Source organism: Leiobunum rupestre, chromosome 11, assembly GCF_980474605.1.
Source record: "Leiobunum rupestre chromosome 11, qqLeiRupe1.1.hap1, whole genome shotgun sequence".
NCBI classification, from domain to species: domain Eukaryota; kingdom Metazoa; phylum Arthropoda; class Arachnida; order Opiliones; family Sclerosomatidae; genus Leiobunum; species Leiobunum rupestre.
This window is the reverse complement of record NC_143394.1, coordinates 16,478,983-16,506,828: the sequence shown is the minus strand read 5'-3', so window position 1 is coordinate 16,506,828 and position 27,846 is coordinate 16,478,983. Positions and strand designations below refer to the sequence as shown.

Genomic DNA, 27,846 nt, shown 5'->3' with positions numbered 1-27,846 from the left:
ACTGTCAATATTTTCTATAGCAATACTTATAGAATACGTAGAAACATTTAATGTAGAAATTTTAATCAAAATAATCTAAATAATTTCTATAGAAATATGTCGAAAGTCATTGAAAATCAAATCAATAAACATTCGAGATAGCAATTTTCTATAGCAATACTTATAGAATACGTAGAAACATTTAATATAGACATTTTAATCAAAATAATCTAAATGATTTCTATAGAAATATGTCGATAGTCATTTAAAAACAAATCTAGAAAGGTTCTGGCAATTTTCTATAGGTACGTAGTAAGACAAAACTATTATCTAGTTTTTGTTATCCGAAAAATCTACATACTTTCTATTGAAATACGGCTTATTTGAAGCTAGTCACTGAAAAAAATGTATAAAATTTTGACGCATTTTCTATGGAAGTCTTTATACTATTTACATATAGTCTTTCTATAGAAATTTTATCGTCTAGCATTTTTACTAAAAATTTTAGTTCAAAATATTTGAAAAAGACAGGTTTACCCAATTTATCCATTCATACCAGATCTCAATTAAAAGCCTAATGATTATGCTACCTTAGCACAGTCAGGCTACAGCGGCCCTTTAATCAAATCAGGGGGCAGAATTTACGTTAATAAACTATTTCTCAAAGAAATGTTTTTGATAAACACTTAAGAGTAAATGTTTGCCGAGTTCCTCTATTAAACTTAAATTAAAACTGGTAATCTTTATAAATTCTTTACAATTATTTATTCATTTTGTCTATATTGAAAAGAAATCTAGAAAACTTCGATATCATTCTATAGAAATTTTATATTCTAAAATATCTGTAATTGGAATATTCTATATAATTCAATAGATGTATCTGTCTGTAGACATTGAAAAACTCTAGATACGTTAGTGTTTTTTTAAAGAAATATTCATAGAGCACGTAGGAAGACACAAACATTTTCTATGGAAATTAGGATTCACTTGTAATCGGAATAATTTCTAAAGAGAAAAGTAGAATTTCTTTCGATAAGTTCGAGATCCTTTCTATAGAAATGGTTCTAGAGCACTCCATAAAACAAAGAATACTTTAGACATTTATTAGAATTTTATATTATTTCATAGAAAATTTTACAAGGGGAACCCTTAGAACAGGTGAGTATTTTTATAGAAAGTATAATATACCTGTAATCGAAATAAAAAATATAATTTATATATAAATATGGGTTAGGTTTCTATAGGCACTGAAAAAAACAATTTAGTAATGTGTGAAATTTATTTGGTAGACTTTTTTGTATATGACAAAAAAACTTAGACCTACAATCTAATTTTATGAGTTAATCTTTCTAATTTCTTAAGGGTTAATTGCAGGGTAAAATTGTCGTTTTATTAAGTTGAATTTCGTATTTCAACACCTCAATTAATAGAAGTACTGAAACTTATAAAATGCAAGATGCTTACTTTCAATGATAGATCATAAGAATTACCTGTTCATAAAATTCACACTCCGTAACGGTTACAATTACAACTATAAGAACTTAAAAAGTTAATTATTTTAATTGCAGTTTACCTGTTGCCTCCTATTTTAGTTTATATAGTTTTACCGTGTTCGTGTAGTTCTAAAAGTTAGAACTGCTTTTTCACTCTACAAGTCTAAAAAATATTACGCATAACCATATTTTTTTAGTTCTAAAAGAAAAAATAATGTGCGGATGAATACACTTTATAGAGATTTCCTAAAAGTGCATCGGCAAATTATTGTTTTTAATTAGTTAAGTATTTCTACGCAGTGTAATTTTTAAATTTGACACTAGTAGGCGCAGTAATACCCGAGATAAAATGTCGAGGCGTGCGAAGGTACATAGTTGAATACTTATCTCCTATATGCTATATACTTCCGATTATATTTATAATAATGACATTTCAATCAAATTATTCTACCATGATACGACCTTAGCACACTAAAATGCAAGATTATCGCCGCTTTAAACAACACAAGTGAAGGTCTTAGCAAACTAAATTCGAAGCAAACAGGTGATATTCAACGAGCCGGCGGTAGCTATCTAAATACATTGACCATCAATTTGGGCAACCCCAAATTGATATCGGTTGATTTCGAATTGTAGGAGTTAGGTACATACCATTCAACTATGTAGAGCGTCAACGGGACATAAGTGTCCCTCGCCTCGTGAAACGCACGATATGTTTATCTTTAACCACGAAAAGTGATCAAACTGACCGTTTTTCTTATGATCGCTTTGATCTTGAGACTAGTGTTTATAATTCGCTAGAAGAGTTCAAAATAAACTTTTTCGTATATGAAATCATCGGTATTTAAAGGACTGTTCCTGATATATTTCGCGAGAAGTGTTCCAAAGGTCCGTCTTTCTTATGACAGATTCGGTTTTTAAAAACTGCTCCTTCTACCTTTCGCGGGAATTGTTCCAAAGGTCCGTCTTTCTTATGATAGATTCGGTTTTTAAAAACTGCTCCTTCTACATTTCGCGGGAATTGTTCAAAAGGTCCGTCTTTCTTATGATAGATTCGGTTTTTAAAAACTGCTCCTTCTACTTTTCGCCGGAATTGTTCAAAAGGTCCGTCTTTCTTATGATAGATTCGGTCTTCAAAAACTGTTCCTTCTACTTTTCGCGGGAATTGTTCCAAAGGTCCGTCTTTCTTATGATAGATTCGGTCTTCAAAAACTGTTCCTTCTACTTTTCGCGGGAATTGTTCCAAAGGTCCGTCTTTCTTATGATAGATTCGGTCTTCAAAAACTGTTCCTTCTACTTTTCGTGGGAATTGTTCAAAAGGTCCGTCTTTCTTATGATAGATTCGGTCTTCAAAAACTGTTCCTTCAACTTTTCGCGGGAATATCTTTAGACTGCTGTTTATATTATATTTCGCGGGATGTGATCAAAATGCCCGTGGTTTTCTGACCCATTTTGTTAGTGTCACAAATAAATTATCCTTATGCTCGCAATCCCCCTAATTATCGAAAAATAAGCAAGAACGGTCAAAATAGATACGTCATTAAATTTGAAATGAAAGTTCTAAAGTTAAAATAACATTTACATAATGCGTTGTTAAAGTTTCTACTCTATAATCTATATTAGTGTCTGACAATATATTTAGCCAATCTAATATTACATCAATGCGATCAGCAGATTGAATTTTCGGTTGAGGCAGCGAAATCCAGTTTTTTGGTAACAGTGGCTTGCGTTATTTGACTTTGAATATTACATTTTTGGAAAAATGTGATACGAAAAATAGAAAATATGTAGTCGATTTTTAAGCGTTAATGGGAGAGCTTTCGGGAAAATTAGGGAAAAAATGTAGAATTTCTGTTGAAATGAAGTTTCAAATATAGGTTTATATATTTCATACATGAATATGAAGTGAAAATACATGGTTCTTAAAAGGAATTTGGTTTGATAATTGACCGAGAGAGCGAGGATTTTTATTAGGGTTGAAAATGTATGGCTAAAAGTTGCGTAATGCTTTCCAACTTTGTTGCATTGGATTTCCGTCAATAATAAAATCTTTTCATGGCAACGGGAAAAGGCCTAAAAAATTCCGAAAAAATATCTGAAAATAATCTAATTAGTAGTAATTACAGGAAGGTACAGAAAGATCGTTTATAAAAATGACAAAATATAGGAAAAGTTACAAAATGTAGGAAAATGATAAAATATAGGAGAAAATTATAAAATGTAGGAAAATGATAAAATATAGGAGAAAATTATAAAATGTAGGAAAATGATAAAATATAGGAGAAAATGTAAAAAAAGAGTAAATTTTGGAGAAAATGTAGGAAAATGATAATATATAGGAGAAAATGTAAAAAAAGAGTAAATTTTGGAGAAAATGTAGGAAAATGATAAAATATAGGAGAAAATTATAAAATTAGGAAAATGATAAAATATAGGAGATAATCATAAAATGCAGGAGAAAATTTTAAAATATAGGAGAAAATGACTAAATATAGTGGAAAATTATAAAATATAGGAAATAATGATAAAATATAAGAGAAAATGATAAAATATTGGAGTAAATGATGAATGGGTTATTAAATGTAGGAACTGTGATGAAATGTAGGAAAAGTAAAAAAATGCAGGAAATTGATAAAATATTGGAAAAATGATAAAATATAGGAAAATGACAAATTATAGGAAAATGACCAAATAATGAAAAGATATAGGATAAAATGAAAAATATTGGAGAAAATGATGAATGGGTGAGAAAATGTAGGAACTGTGATGAAATGTAGGAAAAGTGATAAAATGCATGAAATTGATAAAATATAGAAAAAATTATAAAATATAGAAAAAATTATAAAATATATGAAAAATGATAAAATTTAGGATAAAATGATAAACTATAGGATAAATTTATAAAATATTGGAGAAAATGATAAAATATTGGTGAAAATGATAAAATATTGGTGAAAATGATAAAATATTGGTGAAAATGATAAAATATTGGTGAAAATGATAAAATATTGGTGAAAATGATAAAATATTGGTGAAAATGATAAAATATTGGTGAAAATGATAAAATATTGGAGAAAATGATAAAATATTGGAGAAAATGATAAAATATTGGTGAAAATTATAAAATGTGTCACGAAATGTAGGAAAGTGATAAAATGTAGGAAAAACTATGAAATATAGGAAAATAATAAAATGTGTGGTTAACCTGAATTTGAAAACCATAATGCGGAATTTTATGAAATTCGTATTTTACGTGCCAAGACGAAACTATATTAGGTGGGTTTTTTTCGCTTGTCCGTGGACAAAAATCGTAAACTTTTTACCCTAAGACGTTTTATTCGCCTGTTCTCGGGGTAAGATTTACCCTGTCCCGAATTTTGTTCGCTTGTTCCGGAGCTCTAAGGTTACACTTTTGACTCCTCCTCGAAAGGAGGTGTAGATGGAGTAATCTAGCTTTGTCGTCTGCTTAAATTTCGTTTCACGAAAACATGACGGGCAAGCTTTTTATAAATAACCTTTAACCTTCAACTACTCCCTTCTTACTCCAACTACTCCCTTCTTACTCCAAATCGTTTTTTTCGTCAAGACAGAATTGAAGTGAAATGACGTCATATGGCTACACTTTTTAACCTGCTCAAAAAACCTAGAACGCGCGGAAAAAAACCATCTACTCTTTATTCTAGTTGGGAAATCGCTTTTAAATGATACCAGAAGTTTATGAAACATGCAGGTTCGAAGCAGATTCCGCTGGGCGCGAATGTGTACAATGCACCACGGCTCAACATTTCCCGAGTTGATTGCTGCACTTCAAGATGTAAAATCTATAGTGTTGTAAGTCGGAAAATTTCCCGCTCGGAAAATTTTCCGGAAAATTACCGAGGCCTTTTTTAAGGAAAATTTTCCGTATTTTTCCGAAAAATATTAAAAACGTTTTCATTCCATGATTTGTCTAATATATTGTTTGCAAATTTAAATAAAGCGGCATTTTCACCCCATTTTTTCTAATCTAAAAGTAAAACTAAACCTATAGACTAGTTTAAACTGGTTGAAATGTAACACTATTAATGTTTTGTAGTATGTTAACTGATATTAGTCATTTTAAATCGATAAAAAGTTTAAAACATTAAAAACCCTTGAAAATTAGTTTATGTTTTAATTTTTTATTTTTCCGATTTGCGGAAAATTTTCTGGAAATTTTTCCGCATTTTATTTTTCCGGAAAATTAACAACCCTAAAAATCTATAAAAGTCCACATATTATTATTATTATAATAAATTATAAATCTTATTTATCTTCCCAAAGGTAGGTAATAATCATAATAAAAGTAAAATTAGCAAGATTTATATTATATTGCTTCTGATAATACCCAGTTGACTTAATTTACCCGATTCGCAATAAAAATGAGCATTTGATAAACAGAAACTTCAACCAGTCAAATTCGAAATTTCACAAAATAAGTATCTTTGTTCAAATGTTACCGGAACATTTCAATTTCTAAGGTTTCTATGAGAAATATGTATATTTGGAGGCGCTTATTTTAAAGTTCTCTTCGAGTGGTTTAAAATATCATCTTGGTATTTTACGATTTCACTTCGTTAAAAGACCATCTAGGGCTTCCAATTAAAGTTTTCAATTAAAATTTTACTTAACTTGCCACTGATTTTCGCTTTCACCGTGGAGTTTCCAAAGTACGTTTGAATATTCTTCAAAAATAAAATCAAAGAGTGATAAAATTCAACGTAACTTCTCAATATTTTACGAATTTGTTATCTCAGTTCCGGTAAATAAAGTCAACTGTGTATATTATATCTCTTACGAGAGTAGTAAGAACTATTGTATTGAGGAAAATGTTCTTTCAATCGTTCATATTCTTATACAGTTTAATTAAAAAATTTTGCTTGGTTAGAAAAAATAATAAACGCGGTAATAATTAGTGTAGGGAGTTGTTGACAAATACTTAAACGCCACTTATATTTTTATATATGACTGACAAGGAGACATCCCGAAGTGTAACCCACCGATATTGTTCAAACTCGGGGGATTGGTAGACCTTCATGTATCATGAAAAATCCGAAAGGGAATTTATTCAATGGACAACCGTTTTGCCACTGCAACGAAAAATGTTAAATTTTCCCATTGAAAATAACATGGGATTTTGACCTCAAATTGATCAAAAGTTTATCAATTTTGATGTTTTTTTTATTAATTTTTATCTATTTTTAAAATTTTTGGCATTTTCGAAATTTTTAAATTTGTTAAAATTTTTCACAGGGGGGGGGGGTCCTAGGAATCGGTCAGAATCCCATGTTATTTTCAATGGGAAAATTTCCATTTGTTGTTATCAAAAACATTTTTCGTTGCCATGGCAAAACGGTTGCCCATTGAATACATTCCCTTTAGAATTTTTCACGTTACACGAAGGTCTACCAATCCCCCGAGTTTGAACAAAATCGGTGGGTTACACTTCGGGATGTCTCCTTGTGAGTATTGTCTAAATATATAATTATGTATTTTGAGTTTCACGTAACCTGCTTTACCGCACAATTTATCTTTTTGTATAAGCATACCGATTTCGCCATAAAGCCGGATGCTCACATAAAGCTCGCAAGCGAATTTTGAGCGCGCTCGCACGCATCGTTTCAAAAACCGAGCTCGCGCACGAGCAAGCGGAGGGTGTGCGAAAGTCTCATGTGTGCAGCTGGCTTCAGGTTTTGACGGATTTCAATTTAAACCAGTATTTACGCATTTTAACAATTTTTGCTGAAAAGGAACAGTTAACCATAGCTATTTCTCGATTTGTGAGTTGGAAAAGTGTAAAATCCCGTATTCTTATTCAATCACTCTAAATATTGTACGACTGGTCACGTAAGCTTGACAGAATCAACTAGGCTAAAACCCAAGGCATCAAGTGACTTTTAAAACCATTTATTGAAGTGACCGGGTTACAATGCGTAGGACGGTTGAGCCAACAGCCCCCTACACTCACTATTACCGTTAACCTCTACAAGTTTTTAATGAAGGGAAAAACGAAGACCTCGGGGACAACCCCTTGAGCCAGTGGGGAGAGAACTAATAAAACAGCTAGGCTAATACCCAAGGCACCACCATAGGCCTAAGTCATCAAGCGACTTTTAAAGCCATTAATTCAGGTGGCCGGGTTACCATGCGTAGGAGGGTGGTGGCAAGCCCTTCATGCCACGCGAGCCGAAAGCTCCCTACACTCACTATTACCGTTACCAGTGGGGAGCGAACTGGAAAACTCAACGCAGAAGGGGTTGTTGCGAGGTTTCACCCAGTGCCACAAGCTGTGATTGAACCCGGCTCCTCTTGCTGCGAGGCGAAAGTTCTAACCACTCCCCCACCCCAGAAGTTATAAAATATTGGACTCCAATGAATAAACTGGAAATCAAAGTGCCTTTTGATGTCGTTCCAGTTCCTATAGAGTGCAATTTCAATGAACCAAACCTCGTGTTGACTTTCTTCGAATAAAATACGCCAAATCACTCGTAACATAAACCAGATATAACGAACTACGGAAAGATATATGACGTTAGTTCAATTAAATTAAGAATCGATATTAGCCTTTCCCAATTGCCAAAGTGTCCCCCAAAGCCACTCCTCCTCGACTGGGTCAGCGGGGTCTCACCATACTCTCTCTGGATCGCGATAGACCCCACCTAATTGAAAATCTCAGCTTAATAGAGATGTCCAATAAAATGAGTAGGTACTAAGGCTTTTTTAGACGGAAACCTCACAAATGGAACGCTCTTTTATTAACTTTTATCGGGAAAATGACAGACTTGAATCTCCGCCATTTCGCTAATATCAGTGGTACCATATGTAACATAATTAGTCATAAGTGTGCCGGCAAGACCTTTTTCCCAATGAGACTTTGTTGCAAGGATATGACGTAATTGACGTCACTTCCCAGTCGATGACGGTTTTGAATGATAATCCGAAATGTACGTCCGCAAGGTACCTTAGACCCAAGTAGAGCTTGGCGGAACAGATAAATTATTTTATTTATAAAAATTTCGGGTAACTTTTTATTTATGGATATTATTCGCGGTTGTAAAACGAATTAATATGCAAAATAATACGTTTTTAGTCAGATAATTTTCAGTTATGGATAAAATCAAATCAATCGGATAATTATTATCCAAACACCGAGCTCTAAACCCAAGTCCTCTATCGAATATTTAATACCATTAATTTAATACCATTAATTTAATACCATTAATTTAATACCATTAATTTAATACCATTAATTTAATACCATTAATTTAATACCATTAATTTAATACCATTAATTTAATACCATTAATTTAATACCATTAATTTAATACCATTAATTTAATACCATTAATTTAATACCATTAATTTAATACCATTAATTTAATACCATTAATTTAATACCATTAATTTAATACCATTAATTTAATACCATTAATTTAATACCATTAATTTAATACCATTAATTTAATACCATTAATTTAATACCATTAATTTAATACCATTAATTTAATACCATTAATTTAATACCATTAATTTAATACCATTAATTTAATACCATTAATTTAATACCATTAATTTAATACCATTAATTTAATACCATTAATTTAATACCATTAATTTAATACCATTAATTTAATACCATTAATTTAATACCATTAATTTAATACCATTAATTTAATACCATTAATTTAATACCATTAATTTAATACCATTAATTTAATACCATTAATTTAATACCATTAATTTAATACCATTAATTTAATACCATTAATTTAATACCATTAATTTAATACCATTAATTCAGGTGGCAGGGTTACAATGCCACGCGAGCCAACAGATACGTTAATACAACCAATTACACGGAAAAAAATTATATCACATGAATTATGAACCGGAGTTATAACGCATTTAAGCTATCGCCTGTCCGCCATCTTGAAATAGCTGCAATTTTTAAAAACTACGGATTTGAGAGAGCACAATCGAACATCGTTTATACCATTGAATCATCTATCAACCCTGAAAGTTTCGTCTGGTACCTCCTGATGAGCCCAAAAACCAATTTTAGCGCCTGGCTCGTGGAATGTTATGTCCGATATCGACGTTTCTAACATCAAGTCTTCAAAGAGACTAATACATCGCACGAATAAATTATTTAAATTTTAAGGTAAAATATGTTCAAAGGCAATAAGCTAAACTTCAGGGTTTTAATGGCATATTCAAACGAGCGAACATTTTGATCCAACTTTGTTTCCATCTGATTTCATAATACATTACCCGTTATTTACCAAACCTTCCTGCTAAGTTTTGAGCGTAAAGCTAGGTTTTCCTAAGCCGCTTGAACCACAAAAATATACTACAATATACATCAGATTTTTAATATTTTACCAGTAATTTTCAATATTTCAGATAATTCTCGATATTTCAGAATATTCTCGATATTTCAGAATATCCTCGATATTTCAGAATATTCTCGATATTTCAGAATATCCTCGATATTTCAGAATATCCTCGATATTTCGGAATATCCTCGATATTTCGGAATATTCTCGATATTTCGGAATATTCTCGATATTTCAGAATATTCTCGATATTTCAGAATATTCTCGATATTTCAGAATATCCTCGATATTTCAGAATATCCTCGATATTTCGGAATATCCTCGATATTTCGGAATATTCTCGATATTTCGGAATATTCTCGATATTTCGGAATATTCTCGATATTTCGGAATATTCTCGGTATTTCGGAATATTCTAGATATTTCTGAATATTCTCGATATTTCGGAATATTATCGATATTTCGGAATATTCTCGATATTTCGGAATATTCTCGGTATTTCGGAATATTCTAGATATTTCTGAATATTCTCGGTATTTCGGAATTTTCTTGGCGCAGTGAGTTGTATCTTCTTCGAACGAATCAACTTCCTCTAGGCTAGGATGATTGAACTTGGGAAAGGCGCACACAGGGTCGTAGCGAAGTATTTTATTAGGGGATGCGAAGGTAACTTTATCCAGAGGCGAGGCGACAGTACTGGAAAAGATATTCTAGGCTCCAAAGTCTAGAGGTCGGTGGAACAAATAAATTAACCGCAAAAATTTCAATAAATCATTAAAATTAGTATTATTTGTTTTATACGAATAAATTATACGAATAAACAACGATTTAACATGCAAATTAATCATTTTTTTTCGAATATTTCTGAATAATTATCGGTTATGGATAAATATAAACAATCGTATAATTTCTCATTCAAACGCCGACCTCTACTCCAAACTCAAGATGGGAGGGTGCCAGTGCTGCCAAAACTTTTTCCAAATTTCGTGTTCAAGGTGGTCGAATTTGGATTTCGCCAACTCTGGGAAACGTTGGTTGGAACAGCTTCCTTCTGGGCGCACGCGTCCGAATTTTGCATTTGGCGGTGGGAATAGAAGCGGTAAAAACAAGAATTTGGTTCCTTTCTACATTACACTCCATTTAACCATTCTCGCGAGAAAAGTATAAAATTCTTAGCAACTTGACGCGCCCAGGTCTAACCAAACACTTTCGCTACTGTGGTAAAAGCAATTACAATAAACAGCCACTGTAAAACCCAACCAAACAAAACCAACTGTTAGCTATAAGCCTCGGATTAAGTCACCTTTTATCACGTACCAGTTAATAACTAGGCGCAAAAAATTCCCCCGCAACAAGTCCTCTTATCAGGGCGGACGTTTAAGAATTATGGCCGATTTTGTCGTGGCCGAAAGCTATATAGCTCCAATACACTTGTCGAAAAATTCGAGCCATTGTTAAGGTGAGCCCGCACAAACGTGAAATATGGAACCCTATTCCCGGTATAAAGGTTGATTTACAGCGCCCTCTATTTTTAACCCGTCGTAGCCAAAGGCTCCTTTTTAGGCTTAACGCTCTACGATAACACCATCGTGTTAAAAGGCTACCCTTAACCTTTAATTAGGTTCCACTTAATTGTTATAATAAAGCGTGAAGGAACACTAATTCTATTACCTCTAGTTGTAATTAAACGCTAGAGAGTGTCGTATACCTTCCCGAGTATCGTCGAAATAATATATCCACACCTTTGACGTCATTGATCTAGTTAAATTAAAAGAGTGGCGTTGGTGGAACATCATATAATTTTCATAATGAAAAATATTCGCTCGATGACTGGCTATTTTGCGATTGATAAAAGCGCCGAAAGGGACTCGAAAAGGTGGACCAAGGCTTAGCTCTTCCTTTCACTCCCAATCAATTGATTCGCGCTCACCCCTTTTCTCGACAAAAGCCATTCTAATTAGAAAAGAAATGGTACCCGCTTCTAGCCCTTCCCGACGTTTCCACTTATTGACTTGTTTGGACTTGCCCGAGCGAGCGAGTTAAGGCCATTCTCGATCCGCGTCATTGTGGACTACGTTTAAATAAATATCTAAAAATATCTCTGCAAATAACAGGAATTATTTCTATAATTTCGAGTAATTGTTCGCTCAAATTTATAAGTTGAATAGCTTAGAAAATATAACATTAGCTTTCAGTTTTAGCTAAATTTAGCCATTTAAAGGGAAGGTCAATCCAGAAGGTAGTATAGAAAATTCCAATCTCCCATAATGCATCGAGGTGTATAGAAGTATCGTTAGGAGATTTAATCACGAAGTAGGATATTCTACTAACGTCGTAAGTTCTAGACTTCAGAGTTACTAGTGAAAATTAACTAGGGTACCTCTTACGTCACTATTACTTTATCGATAGCGTGTGAATCTCACATGGTACGTTTAAAAGATGATGCGAAAATATACTACACTTTGATCTCATAAGTAGTAGCTTTGAAAACGACCAATATTTTAGCGTTAAAAAGACACTTCGCGAAACCGATATTTTAAAGTTCACTAATAAAAGACCCTTCCCGATACTGATATTTTACAGTTCATAAAGATACTTCCAGATACTAAAATTTTTGCTTTAAAAAGACATTTCCCGTTACAAATATTTTTAGCATTAATAAAAGAAACTGAATCATCCCTATATTTTACTTTTAATAAAAGACACTTCCTCATCCCCATATTTTACCATTAATAAAAGACACTTCTTCATTAGCATAATTTACCATTAATAAAAGACACTTCTTCATTAGTATATTTTACCATTAATAAAAGACACTTCATCAACCCCATCAATCCTATATTTACCATTACTAAAAGACCCTTCATCAACTCCATCAATTCTATATTTTACCATTAATAAAAGACACTTCTTCATTAGTATATTTTACCAATAATAACAGACACTTCTTCATTAGTATATTTTACCATTAATAAAAGACACTTCATCAACCCCATCAATCCTATATTTACCATTAATAAAACACACTTCATCAACCCCATCAATCCTATATTTTACCATTAATAAAAGACACTTCTTCATTAGCATAATTTACCATTAATAAAAGACACTTCTTCATTAGTATATTTTACCAATAATAACAGACACTTCTTCATTAGTATATTTTACCATTAATAAAAGACACTTCATCAACCCCATCAATCCTATATTTACCATTAATAAAAGACACTTCTTCATTAGTATATTTTACCAATAATAACAGACACTTCTTCATTAGTATATTTTACCATTAATAAAAGACACTTCATCAACCCCATCAATCCTATATTTTACCATTAATAAAAGACACTTCTTCATTAGTATATTTTACCAATAATAACAGACACTTCTTCATTAGTATATTTTACCAATAATAAAAGACACTTCATCAACCCCATCAATCCTATATTTACCATTACTAAAAGACCCTTCATCAACTCCATCAATTCTATATTTTACCATTAATAAAAGACACTTCTTCATTAGTATATTTTACCAATAATAACAGACACTTCTTCATTAGTATATTTTACCATTAATAAAAGACACTTCATCAACCCCATCAATCCTATATTTACCATTAATAAAACACACTTCATCAACCCCATCAATCCTATATTTTACCATTAATAAAAGACACTTCTTCATTAGCATAATTTACCATTAATAAAAGACACTTCTTCATTAGTATATTTTACCAATAATAACAGACACTTCTTCATTAGTATATTTTACCATTAATAAAAGACACTTCATCAACCCCATCAATCCTATATTTACCATTAATAAAAGACACTTCTTCATTAGTATATTTTACCAATAATAACAGACACTTCTTCATTAGTATATTTTACCATTAATAAAAGACACTTCATCAACCCCATCAATCCTATATTTACCATTAATAAAAGACACTTCATCAACCCCATCAATCCTATATTTTACCATTAATAAAAGACACTTCTTCATTAGTATATTTTACCAATAATAACAGACACTTCTTCATTAGTATATTTTACCATTAATAAAAGACACTTCATCAACCCCATCAATCCTATATTTACCATTAATAAAAGACACTTCTTCATTAGCATAATTTACCATTAATAAAAGACACTTCTTCATTAGTATATTTTACCATTAATAAAAGACACTTCATCAACCCCATCAATCCTATATTTACCATTAATAAAAGACACTTCATCAACCCCATCAATCCTATATTTTACCATTAATAAAAGACACTTCTTCATTAGTATATTTTACCAATAATAACAGACACTTCTTCATTAGTATATTTTACCATTAATAAAAGACACTTCTTCATTAGCATAATTTACCATTAATAAAAGACACTTCTTCATTAGTATATTTTACCAATAATAACAGACACTTCTTCATTAGTATATTTTACCATTAATAAAAGACACTTCATCAACCCCATCAATCCTATATTTTACCATTAATAAAAGACACTTCTTCATTAGTATATTTTACCAATAATAACAGACACTTCTTCATTAGTATATTTTACCATTAATAAAAGACACTTCATCAACCCCATCAATCCTATATTTTACCATTAATAAAAGACACTTCTTCATTAGTATATTTTACCAATAATAACAGACACTTCTTCATTAGTATATTTTACCAATAATAAAAGACATTTCTTCATTCCCATATATTACCATTCCTCAAAGACACTTCATCATCCCTATATTTTGCCGCTAAAAATTATATTTCTGTCATTTTACAGTTGAAAACAGCAAGTCTTTGCATTTTACTACGTTGATTTTAAGAACTTAAAGAGATAGTGTCAGCTTGGACACATTGTGAATTTTGTGATAGATTTTTATGTCCAGAATTCTAAAATATATATGTTATGGCACTTTATACAAGTATTTAGTTATGAAAATTAACGCAATTTTGCCTATTGTGGACGTCATTAATTGTTGCGGAGAGTTAAAAAATTAGAAGATTTCCTAGTAACCCAATTCCTACCGATCTGCTTTTTGTTAGGATTAACTACGTGTATAAAATTAAGTGTTGATTATAGAGTTGTTAATTTCCCGGAAAAATTAAATGCGTAAAATTTTCCTTAAATCGAGAAAATAAATATTGAAACATTTATTACTTTTTAAGAGTGTTTATTCTAGACTAGTCTAGAGGTGTTTTACTTTTAGATTCGACAAAATGAGGTGAAAATGCCGTGAAATTTAAATTTGCAAACAATATTAAGCTAATCATGGAATCAAAACATTTTTTTTTCTTTTTTCGGAAAAATACGGAAAATTTTCCGGAAGAAAGGCCTCGGTAATTTTCCGACTTATAATTCTAGTTGATTCTTTGGGCGCGCGCTCTTAATATTTAAGATCCCTTCAAAAACAATAAATAAAAACGCGGGCGCTCAATAGCCTTAACAATGCATCGGAAAACAGCGAAAACCTCCAATATAGTAGTGTCAGTGCTACATCACGCAACGTCACCCATGCTTTTTCCAATAGAGAAAAAAACGCGCCTAAAATGGCGGCCATGGCCAAAGCTACGAGGTGATACTACTCTATAGTTTTCGAAAGCTTATTACATTATCGTTTGTTTTGGAAATAATGTATTGATTTCTGTTTATTGATAATTAAATTCGGAATACGTAAAAAAAATTATATGATTTTATTAAATGTAGAATTTCGATTGCGATGTCGTATTAGTGTGCATAAGGGTTAATTGATTTTTGAAAATGGCAAAGTTAGGCTTAAGATTATTGGCTTGTGAAATTTCGATGCTACTATTTTCCCTCTAAACAATCTCTCTCGGCTCGCTCTAGTAGCAACCAATATAAACTTTTACCGGCTAATGACGTCAATAATAGGCACACTAGGAATGCCGGGAAGCCTACCGTTCCATTTAAAAACTTCGATTTACTAGTGTAAATTTATTTTTCAAGTAAAATCGTCATTAGCATTATTATTATTATGATTATTATCGTTATCTATTTATATAACTCATGCAAAAATCTAATAAACCATACAAAAATATTCTGACACTATCTCTTTAGTAGCGAACACGAGCCTTAAATTACTAAAAAATGTACTTATCTTACACTCCTAGCTGCCATAACAATAAAACCAATTCTATTCCTAGCTAAAAAATGAAAAAAAAACATACATTTCGGGTTTTTTTTATTAATATCTAACAGGTTTCACGACGAAATTACATTACAAAGAAACCAACGACCCTTAAAATAGACCAGGTATTATTTATGAACCTTTGTAGGCTCGACGAATTCTCGGAGTGGTAGTGGCCGGTACTGGGCAGATCTAAATACAAGTGTGCGGACACACCCAGGAGTAAGCGAGAAGAAGCTGAAGTGGCCTTAACCGGGAGAACAAGCTATTCGTTTTATCCATTGAAATGTTTTTCGCGTACAAAGCGACGAAGACTTCGCGAGCCTGAAAAACCCTAACGCAAGTGACACGATATACTGTAAGAAAAAGCTGCGCTAGCACAATTATTCTTTTGAAATCCAAAATTTATACCAACAGAATTTCAATACGGTATTATATTATTTTTAGACATTTTAAATTAATATTTAGGGCTAAGGTAACATAAAAATTAATAAGTAAACCAGATAGGCTACTAAATAATTAATCGGAGTTTCACGGCGACTTAAAAAAAACAACGCTACATAGTGGTGATTTCATTAATTGTACAAACGTGTAATGGTATCTAAGTGCTATAGGATTGGTATAAATTACTTAAGTTACATATTATGAACTTGATAATATTTATACTTATAAGAGTTAGTTCTAACTGCGGTACAAATATATTCGGCCAGAACTCGGTTAGTTAACCTATTATTTGATGACGTAGAATTTAAACCAAATTATCTAAAAGTTAAGGCAGTTATAGTACATGGATCCACCATTTTCCAAAATGGTTTCGGATTTCAATTTAGAACCATAAGTCCCATCTGCTAGGTGTGGCCAACCAACACAGAAAGGTTCATCAAAATCGGATAAATATTACGTCAGTTATAGCGTCAAGACAGTTTAGTTTTATCCACCATTTTTCAATATGGCGTGTAATTCCAAACCAAAACAAACAGGTGCCATATGCTGTGTGTGACCAACCAACGCAGATATTTTCAGCTAAATCGGCTTAAAATTATTCCAGCCATTTTCAAATGGTTTGGTCTAATTCCCTTAATTAGCTCGTTCAAATACGCAGTTTCAAAAATAATATCCACATTTACGATAGAAATGTTACGTATGATAAAATCAAGTTTTAAAATTACTTAAAAATATTTAATTTTATAGTACTAATAACAACGTATATTGTAATATTTAAGATCTAGCAGTGTAATGACAAAATCATTTTTAATTATCTGAGAATTTTGATGCTGAATAACCGCAATCAGAACGCTCAGAGATAGATTTGAGAATTGTAAACTAATTTAGAGCGTAAATTAGATGAGTGTAATTACTATGACTTATGAATAGAAAAACACTAACAAATGCCAGCCTTCTAAGGTCTCTCATATTATAACTTTAAAACGAAAGTTTTGTTCTCAAAGTGAAAAGTTTCTCTTCGGAGAGAAAGCTCTTCAGGGTTGCAAATAGATGGAGATTTTTGGATTTGTTTATCCCTTTTTTTCAGAGATGGGAGTAATAATATTTTGGAAAGATTAACTTTGTAAGAAAGAACAGGATATGAGTCTCTGCACTGGATATCGCCAGAAGGTCCTGTGAAATAGATATTTACTTTAGTGAAATATACGCTATTTTCGTAGGCTCACTCGGTATTGACGCCTACAGTTTTAAAAATTGTAATTTAAAGTTGAATTTTGAAACGTTTACTATTGACAATTTCTCGGTATATTTGGCTTAAAGACAGACTTTTCAGTATTACTAAAGCCGAGTTCACACTGTCAACAGTTTTCATTGCGAGTTTCCCTCCATTTTAATTGGTCAAAACTGGCGTTTAAACCGACTTAAATTGGGTTTTAAGCTCTAGGTTGTCTCTATAGCGGTGACCAGACACTGAAGAGAACAAATATCAGTATAATCATTTAGGAAACATATTTTTCAAGTGATGCGACTAATATTTAAAATTGAATACTTCAATCAGAGCGCTTGAAATATAATAATAATAATTATAATAAGCTATACTAATATCCAAGTAGTCGAGCGACCTTTATTGCCATTAATTCAGGGGGCCTTGTGACAATGCGTCGGAGGGTGGTGGCAAGTCCTTCGTGCCACGTGAGCCAACAGCTCCCTACACTCACTATTACCGTTAACCTCTACAAGTTTTTATGGAAACGGGAAAAACTCGGGATATAACCATTTTAATCAGTAGGGAGAAAACTTGCAAACTGTAAGGAAAAGGAGAACCTTTGAGTTTTCACCCAGTGCCAAAAGCTGTGTTCGAACCAGGCTCCTCATTCTTCGAGGCGAAATTGATAACCACTCACCAACCCCACCTACAAAAACTCTCTAGTTTATAAAAACAATTATTATTTTTTTCAGACAGTCGTAGTTTTAAATAAACACGCGTGTGTAAGCTTTAACCTCTAATATCTCAGAGCACAGATGGAAATTTAAAACTCTGGCCCAGTTAAGATTTAGTTTTGTTAAAACATTCACTCAAATCGGTTCACTCTGACGATTGCTACGACATGACAAACATTTCGCCATCTGAAGTTCTTTGACGATTCGCTTCAATAATATCCTCGCCTCAAAAATATGCTATAATATGAATCCTGTAACAAACTGCCATTTAAAAGGACTTGGATCATGATATTGAAGTTAGTTTGTAGTGTATATAATAATGGGTTAACAAATATTTGTATGTTTCGGTATTATATAATACAAAATTAATAATATGGGTCGTAAAGCGGTTACAGAACAAGTTATAATAATAATAATCAGCTAGGCTAATAATAATAATAATCAGCTAGGCTAATAATAATAATAATCAGCTAGGCTAATAATAATAATAATAATAATCAGCTAGGCTAATAATAATAATAATAATAATCAGCTAGGCTAATAATAATAATAATAATAATAATCAGCTAGGCTAATAATAATAATAATAATAATCAGCTAGGCTAATAATAATAATAATAATAATCAGCTAGGCTAATAATAATAATAATAATAATAATAATCAGCTAGGCTAATACCAACTTAAGCCCAAGTAATCGAGCGACTTTTAATGCCTTTAAACAGGTGGTCGGGTTACAATGCGTAGGAGGGTGGTGGCAAGCCCTTCATACCAAGCGAACCAACAGCTCCTTAAGCTGGTTTCACACTCGACGGAAAATATGCCGGAAAGACGATTATAAACGCCGAGCTGAAAATTTATTCCCATTCGATAAATAGTGCAGGCGTTGTTGTCAAAAAAAGGGTTCCGCTTTGATGCTCTTTAAAAAGCGATTTAACTCTAGATTATAATATAAGGGTCATTAACAAAAAATATAACCAATGTTACCACTTTGGCAGGTCCGTTTAAGGGGGTGAAAATGGGGGATGAAATTTAACTTTTCGGAAAACGGTTTTTAATTTATTTTAAAGCAACTAATTAACTAAAAAAATTGCTTTAAATGGTATTTGCTTACAAAACGTGTGGCGCATTTATGAAAATTTTTGGAAATCGCTCAGTGGCGTCGTTTAGGAGGGGCGCGTCATAACTCTCATCCCCCCTTTTCTTAAATCTCATTCATGACCGGTGGTAACAACTATATATATTTAAAAAAAATAAATGCTTGTAATATTTACTTAAATAGTTTTCGGGGCTTTCAAAAACATATGGCATTACTCTTTAGCCCTATTAATAACATTTCTAGATTTTTTTTTAAAATACCCCCTCAAATCATAAATCTCGCCACTCATGAAAAATAATTTATTTTGTTTTAGATTTTTTTATTACTATTGAGTTATATTATTGCAGTATCAAATAAATATAGTTAATTAACAATACTACTCGAGATGTTGAAATAAATAAAAATAATTAACATCACAAAAAGTACTTTTTAAGTTTTATCAGGTACGTAACGCGATTGACTATTTACATATATTGTAATCATTTTGGGGAAAAAAGACACTTAAAAAAAAAGGAAATTTGTTTAAGTCGAAAAACATCAAGAAAATAACTATTCTTCTTCGTCGTCAGATATCTCAAAATTCAATTCACGAAATGCTACGTTGGCAGCTTTATTCTTCGCGTAGTTTTCACGGTAAAAACCTTCCCCCTACCAGGGGCGCAATGAAACCCGAGGGGTAAGACACTCTGCGAACTCGGTGTACACTGGCGTACCTTTGACAGTGCTAAATGGAACTCGCGAACTCCTGAAAATATGTACCTTTAACAGTGCTAAATGCACAAACTCGGTGTACAGATTATCTGACACTGTCTTACCCCTCGATGAAACCCCATATATTACCTGCGCTGCGTTTGGAAAGGTTCGCGAGAAAATCACCCGCGCTTACCACTTCCAGAAAGGTCAGGATGGAAACTAAATAATAACAACCCGGGAAGCTACGAGACGGTTACAAGCTTCGAGTTACTGGCACTCGAAGCTATCTTAGAGCTTATAAAATGCGGGTGTAAAAGTGGCTGTAAAGGCAACTGTTCTTGTCGAAAAAATGACCTGCATTACACAGACGCCTGTATTTGTGCTGATAATTGCCAAAATGTTCCAATATTGAATTTTGAGATATCTGACGACGAAGAAGAATAGTTATTTTCTTGATGTTTATCGACTTAAACAAATTTCCTTTTTTTTAAAGTGTCTTTTTTCCCCAAAATGATCACAATATATGTAAATAGTCAATCGCGTTACGTACCTGATAAAAATTAAAAAGTACTGTTTGTGATGTTAATTTTTTTATTCATTTCAACATCTCGAGTAGTATTGTTAATTAACTATATTTATTTGATACTGCAATAATATAACTCAATAGTAATAAAAAAACCTAAAACAAAATCAATTATTTTTCATGAGTGGCGAGATTTATGATTTGAGGGGGTATTTTAAAAAAAATCTAGAAATGTTATTAATAGGGCTAAAGAGTAATGCCATATAATTTTGAAAGCCCCGAAAACTATTTAAGTAAATATTACAAGCATTTATTTTTTTTAAATATATATAGTTGTTAACACCGGCCATGAATGAGATTTAAGAAAAGGGGGGATGAGAGTTATGACGCGCCCCTCCTAAACGACGCCACTGAGCGATTTCAAAAAAATTTCATACCATTTAAAGCAATTTTTTTAGTTAATTAGTTGCTTTAAAATAAATTAAAAACCGTTTTCCGAAAAGTGCAATTTCATCCCCCATTTTCACCCCCTTAAACGGACCTGCAAAAGTGGTAACATTGGTTATATTTTTTGTTAATGACCCTTATATTATAATCTAGAGTTAAATCGCTTTTTACAGAGCATCAAAGCGGAATTACAATTTCGCCTGTACTAATACCGCTAACGTTCAACTTCACGCTGCTAATTTTACACTTACTATTACCGTTAACCTCTACGCACCTGTTTAAAACTCTTTAGATGACTGAGGCTGATAAATTAAGTAGCTTAGTTATGATTAAAGTTAAATACAAACAAATACATATAGCAAATTCTATATATAGACTTTGTTTCACGCCAAAGAATTTATTGAGGTTAACAGAGCATATCCGGTCAGCACCCTGTTCGCCTCGGGAATGCCGGAAGAGAAACCATTTGTCCTGGTCCGGGGGAAGAAACCAGGTACGATCGCAAGCTCTCTCTCCGTGTAGGCGATATTTGCAAATTTTGCGTAAAGGATTTCAGAAATCAGAAACTGATTTTGAGATTTCAGACCACAATTTTCCAGTTGACTTTTGGTCTTTTAAGCTGATTTCGAAATTTCGAGACTGATTTTTGCGCAGATTTCGGGATTTTCACGTTGATTTCAAGATTTATTAAATCATTAATCTTAAGAGTGTACGGGATTTTTACCAATGTCGGACCCCTCGGGAGAATAACTTCATGGAATCATGAACAGAGGATATAGTTCCGGCCAAATATTCCCAGTTATCTGCAATGCCTTCTTACTATATAATTTGTTACACTCCAAAACATGAGCGTTGCTACTGCATATGAGTGGTTGGTTTTGCGCTTGTTGCAGCCTACTTCCAGGGTCTAGTAGGCCACACTTTGAAGCTCTCTGGTGCTCTTTTAACTCATCGTAGGAAAATGAAAAAAAAAAAACAGGCATACTTCTCAACTCACCCCGTACAACTCCTTAAAATTTTTGCATAACTTTTTTAAACGCACTGTATAAAGAGGGTTATAAGAGCAAGGAATCACATACACCCGTAAAAATTTATTGTTATATGAACAAAATTTTATTTACTTTTAATTAATTGTGTGCTTAATTATTAATAGTTAACTTCCTTATACACTCTTTTAAGAAAGGTTTACTGGGCGCCGCCATTATCGTACAGACAACCAACGAGCAAGCCCTCTACCGCAGAAATTTCATCCCCCAAAACCAGTTTTTTTCATCACCCTCCCCGTAGACTGTAAGGTAATGGCGGTCGATTGGGAAGGCGCGTTAAAGAGTCTATAGAGTGTTGTCGTCTGAAACCCTGTGACGTCACCATTGTAATTTGCCTTTTGATAAAAAACGGTAACTGTCATGGCGGCCACTATTAGCACTACAGCTGTGACGTTACAAGTTTTCAAAATCGTATCAGACGACAACACTTTATACTGTTTTCGGAACTCTTAATCAGAAATGGAACACGAAATGTCCTTTAGAGGCTGGTTTCCACGATGCTAAACAAATTAGGCCTAAAGCTGGTTTCACACTCGACGGAAAATTAGCAGCGTAAAGTTGAACGTTAGCGGTATATCGAATGGGAATCAATTTTCAGCTGGGCTTTTGAAGCCCCATTTTCATGCTCGCTGGTAGCGGGTAAAAATCGACAAAATCCGCTTCCGCTACACACTTTTTCACTTTCCGCGTCGATCTGTTTGAAACAGATATTTTAGCTTTATTTTCACGCTTGCGAGTGGCGGATGCGAATTTTGACGATTTTTATCCGCTACCAGCGAGCATGAAAATGGGCCTTAATATCGTCTTTCCGGCATATTTTCCGTCGAGTGTGAAACCAAGGTGAAACCAGCTTAACGGGAATTTTTTTGCGTAGACCATCTCCGTTTTTGTGCTAGTGAAAATCAGCCTTCATAGTTGTTAGACGGAAAACGTCGTAGCATTTTTAAGCAATCACATTTCAGCACCGAAGTAACGGTTCGTCGTCTACGATTCCTCGGGTGAGAGGAACCTTCTGCTGCAGAGCGGAGCCGCAGCGGGAGAGGATGATTCTAATATGAAACTGACAGGAAAATCTGTAGTGCCGCTACGCTCCTCAGCCACAAGTGTCTGCTTTATACGAATTGTATTAACTTGCTCGAAAGATGAAAATGAATGGAATACTCAGAAAAAAATAGTTAGATCGCTTTGTTAGTGAATAGACCGATACTTATTTGACAAGGAAGAAGATCCTTTCACAGGGATAACGCCATTAAAGGGATAGTTTTAAATACACTAAGTCTTACCAGATGGCGCCAGCAGTCGGAAACGTAAATATTTTATATTATTAAAAAACCGTTAAAAATATTATTTTTTGTTCAAGTTTATTTTCCAGAACTGAACTTTTGTTTCTTAATAATTATTAAATAGGAATAATTATTAATTAACTAGTTTTATAATAAATCAATAAGTGTTTATTCCCTTACTACCCATATTCCAAAAATTATTGATATTTTAACTATCAATATTCCCAAAATTGTTTATTAATATTTTAATGATCAATATTCCAAAAATTATTTATTGATATTTTAATTTAGAATTTTTATACTAATACAACCCTTATCTAGATTTCATTTCGTCACCGCATCTTAAAAGGAATTTGTACAGGGCATAACCTTTTCAGGAATTTGGGACAATACACTTGTTATACATAGTGTGAAATATAGGGATTTTTGAGGTATATCTCACTAAAAGTATCCCCACTTTGGTAGTGCTTTAATTACTCATATCTACTAGAATGCCTTTCGTGTACCTAAAACCACGTACCTCATTATTAAGAAATTATATTTGAATAAACATCCAAACACTAATGAAAATAATTAATTTATAGCTCGGATATTGTTGTTTATATGTTAATTAAGGGTGCATTTAAAAAATAAACACTAAATAAGAAACAATAAATGTTTCAAGTGAGAAAACCTCTTCAGGACCGGCACGCTTCCTCTAATAGAAGAGTTTGGTGTTTCTAATATCGTTCTAGACTAGCGCCATGCGCGAGAAAAGAGAGAAGCTATGGCGCACCCTAGCAAACAAGGATGGTTCTACTCTCTTTAAAAATCAACTTTTAAAATAATTCGCAACAATTGCGAATTTACCTAATCTTATTTCAAATCGTGTAGGCTTTCGGTATATTGAGAATAAAAAAAATTGATACACGGTTTTTTTATTTAAAAAATAAAAAAAACTATTTTTGGTATATTGAGAATATAAAATGAAATACATGATTTTTAGTACATTGGTAATTAAAAAAATCGATACGCGATTTTTGGAATATTGATTTTTTTAATAAATACATTCTTGATATTAATAAAAAATGTAATACACGATTTTTGGTATATTGATAATTAAATAATCGATACATGGTTTTTGGTACATTGATATTTAAAAAAAAGACTTTCGGTATATTGATAATTAGTAAATCCATAGACAATTTTTGGAATATTGATTATTAAAAATTCGATTCACGATTTTTGGTACATTGATAATCAAAAAGTCAATTGACAATTTTTGGAATATTGATAATTAAAATATCAATAAACCATTTTAGGAATATTGATAATTAAAACATCAATAAACCATTTTAGGAATATTGATTGTTAAAATATCAAATAATTTTTAGAATATGGATACTTGAAAAATCAATAAACAGTTTTTGGAATATTGAATGTTAAAATTTCAATGATAAATTTTTGGAATATTGATAATTAAAATATCAATAAACAATTTTGGAATATTGATATTAAAATATCAATAAACAATTTTGGAATATTGATATTAAAATATCTACAGACGATTTTTTAATTGTCAATATATACAAGTATGCACAAAAGGACAATATAAAATTAGATACTTTAAAAAGTAAAAAACATTTAAAAAATATCAGATGAACCGCATAAAGACCAAGATATGTACTGTAGACAATTGTATTGTAAGTATGCCGTTATCCAAAATCGAGGGGCAGATCACTATGTTACAGGGTGTCCTAATAATCATGATTAAAAATTTAATCATGATTTAATCATTTTTAATCTTTGTACAGCCAAAGCTACAGATTTAATTTAATCTAATCATAATTTAATCATACGAGGGTGTCCTAATAATAATTGGAGTGAGCTGCCTCTCGTTCAAAATTCATAAAAGATGTTTTCAATTAACACATAAAAAACTTCTCTCAAAACAAATGAAATCTTTTAAAATACTATAATTCTTCTCTAATTAAAGGGAAAATCAAAAAATTAAAGGGATAATAATGGCTATTAATTTAAAACGGAAAAATTGGACACTCTAGGATCAAATTTACTTAAAATAGACGAAATTTTAAAAATAAAAACTGATATTCTTATATGAATTAATATATGGGCCAGACGAAAAGAAAATTTTAAATTAGAAAAGACGCTCGTAAAAATGTACAAGGTTAGGTGAAAAGCGAAATAGACTTTGAAAACGGATATATCGTTATGAAATATGCAAATTCAATTAATTTAGATTTTTAAAGCTGTGCCTATTAAAATATAGGATAATTAAATCTAAATAAGGGTAGAATTTGTATAAAAAATTCGGGGTTATTAAAAATTAATTAATTTCAAAAATTACTCAGATATAAGAGATATGTGAACCTTGACCTTTTTAATAATTAATAAGGTTGTTGAAGATCCGCGTGACCCCGCGAGTCAGAAGGGAAACGCCTTCTTGCTTTCGACGAGAGCTCGCTGATTTCCCTCTTCTTCCCCCTCTGGCTTGGCCAATTGAAAGCCTGCCGCGACGTCACTAGTGTGACGTGACTCGTGATGACGCGGGTTCCGGAAATAACGGTAAAACGCCCCCTACTCAAAAAATTACTCGTACACTGTCATCTAGCGTTATTTTAGGTAAGAAAGTTTGCAACGTCATCTATTTTGCATTTTTTTTCGTACTTTTCTAACGCCATCTATTTACAAACCAAAAATTAATAGCCATGAAACAATGCCTTCTACTTTAAATTTAATTAAATTATGAACAACATCTTTTTTACTAATAACAATAAAAATAACAATTTTTAGCAGAAAAATAGAATGGTTTTTTCCAATATCTTTATTACATATTCAGCTCTAGGGTACAATTTATTGAAATAAATTTACATAAAACAGGCAATTTTGACCACTCAGTTCGTGAAGCTACCGTTAAGTGACGAAATATTCTTTAGATCATTTACTTTATGGATTTAAATTCAAGCAAGAAATATGATACGCCATAGAGAAATTGGCCTATAGGAGTAGTGAACGGTAGATTGCTCAGTACTATCAGTAGCTACCAGGCGGCTGGAGCCTTATCGCAACAGGCAATAGTGAGTGTAGGGAGCTGTTGGCTCGTGTGGCATGAAGGGCTAGCCACCACCCTCCTACGCATTGTAACCCGGCCACCTGTTTAAATAAGTCGCTGGATGACTTGGGCCTAAGGTGGTGCCTTGGGTATTAGCCTTGCTGATTATTTATGCATTTATTTATTTATGTAAATAATAATTACACCTTTTATGTGTGCATAATTGGGATGGGTTCTTAAATCCGCTCACCCATTCGCCATACCTACAGGCTTTTCTAGAAAATCACAAAACAAAATTTTTATAAAATAAATAAATTTATTTCAGTATTGTTTGAAGTTTGTGAAATAAATATTTGACTCAATTCGGTTTTGTGAAATATTTTCATAAGCACTTAACAATTGTTTAGTTACGCTTTGTTATTATTGAGCCAAAAATGAAAAATTGGTGATGAAGACCATTCATTTTCTACGGAGGAAGTGGAAGCCTCTATTTCACTCAAATGTGAAGAGTTTCAGCTGCGTAAAAGCAGTGCTCATAACAATGAGCAGAATAATCGATGGGCCGCAGTTCCACTCGTAGTTAATCAGCTTTGCTAGCGCCCAAAAATTCTTCATTTGATTTTAAAAAATGGAACAACCTAAAAACTAATGCAAGAAATATCCAGACATTCTTAAAAATAAAACACTTAAAACATATGCTTACGAGAAAACAGTTGTACAGATTATTGCATAAGTGTCGTACGCGGGAGTACCTGATGGTATTTACATGTGAATAGGGGCTCGCTGTGAAAAATCTGCAAATACATCGATAGAAATAATAATAATAATCAGCTAGGCTAATACCCAAGGCACCACCTTAGGCCCAAGTCATCTAGCGACTTATTATGCCTTTAAACAGGTGGCCGGGTTACAATGCGTAGGAGGGTGGTGGCAAGCCCTACATGCCACGCGAGCCGACAGCTCCCTACACTAACTATTACCGTTAACCTCTACAAGTTTTTATGGTATTAATAATGCGAGTAGATAATTATTAATTGTTAGTAAAGTATAATGGCAATTAATTAACTGAGTTTAGTGCTCTTGCTTTACAAATATTCAATCATAATTATTATTTTAATCATTTACCAATTGTAACAGGACGGGCAATGTTTTTCTAAATCCGGAAATTATGGAAGAGACCGCAGGATAAAAAATATTCCAATACTCCATTAAATATAAATGTTTTTAGTGACATTTAATTAAACAAACATTACGGTAAATGTACCTTGTATTGACGTAATTTTTATCCCCTGCCCTTGTTGGTTAAGACACCAGTTAATGTTTACAAAAT

The 27,846-nt window shown here is 32.3% G+C and overlaps 1 protein-coding gene across 2 annotated transcripts in view; it reads left to right on the top strand.

Annotated features, from left to right (window-relative positions):
• Positions 1–27,846, top strand: part of LOC149921851 (uncharacterized) — a 58,736-nt gene that overhangs the window by 1,010 nt on the left and 29,880 nt on the right. The window contains exon 3 of one of the 2 annotated variants that reach the window (XM_090163330.1): positions 1,108–1,137. The exons of the other annotated variant lie outside the window; for it this stretch is intronic. Coding sequence (XP_090019456.1) covers positions 1,108–1,137 — 30 coding nt within the window. The remainder of the gene's footprint in view (positions 1–1,107; positions 1,138–27,846) is intronic. 2 annotated transcript variants of the gene reach the window in all.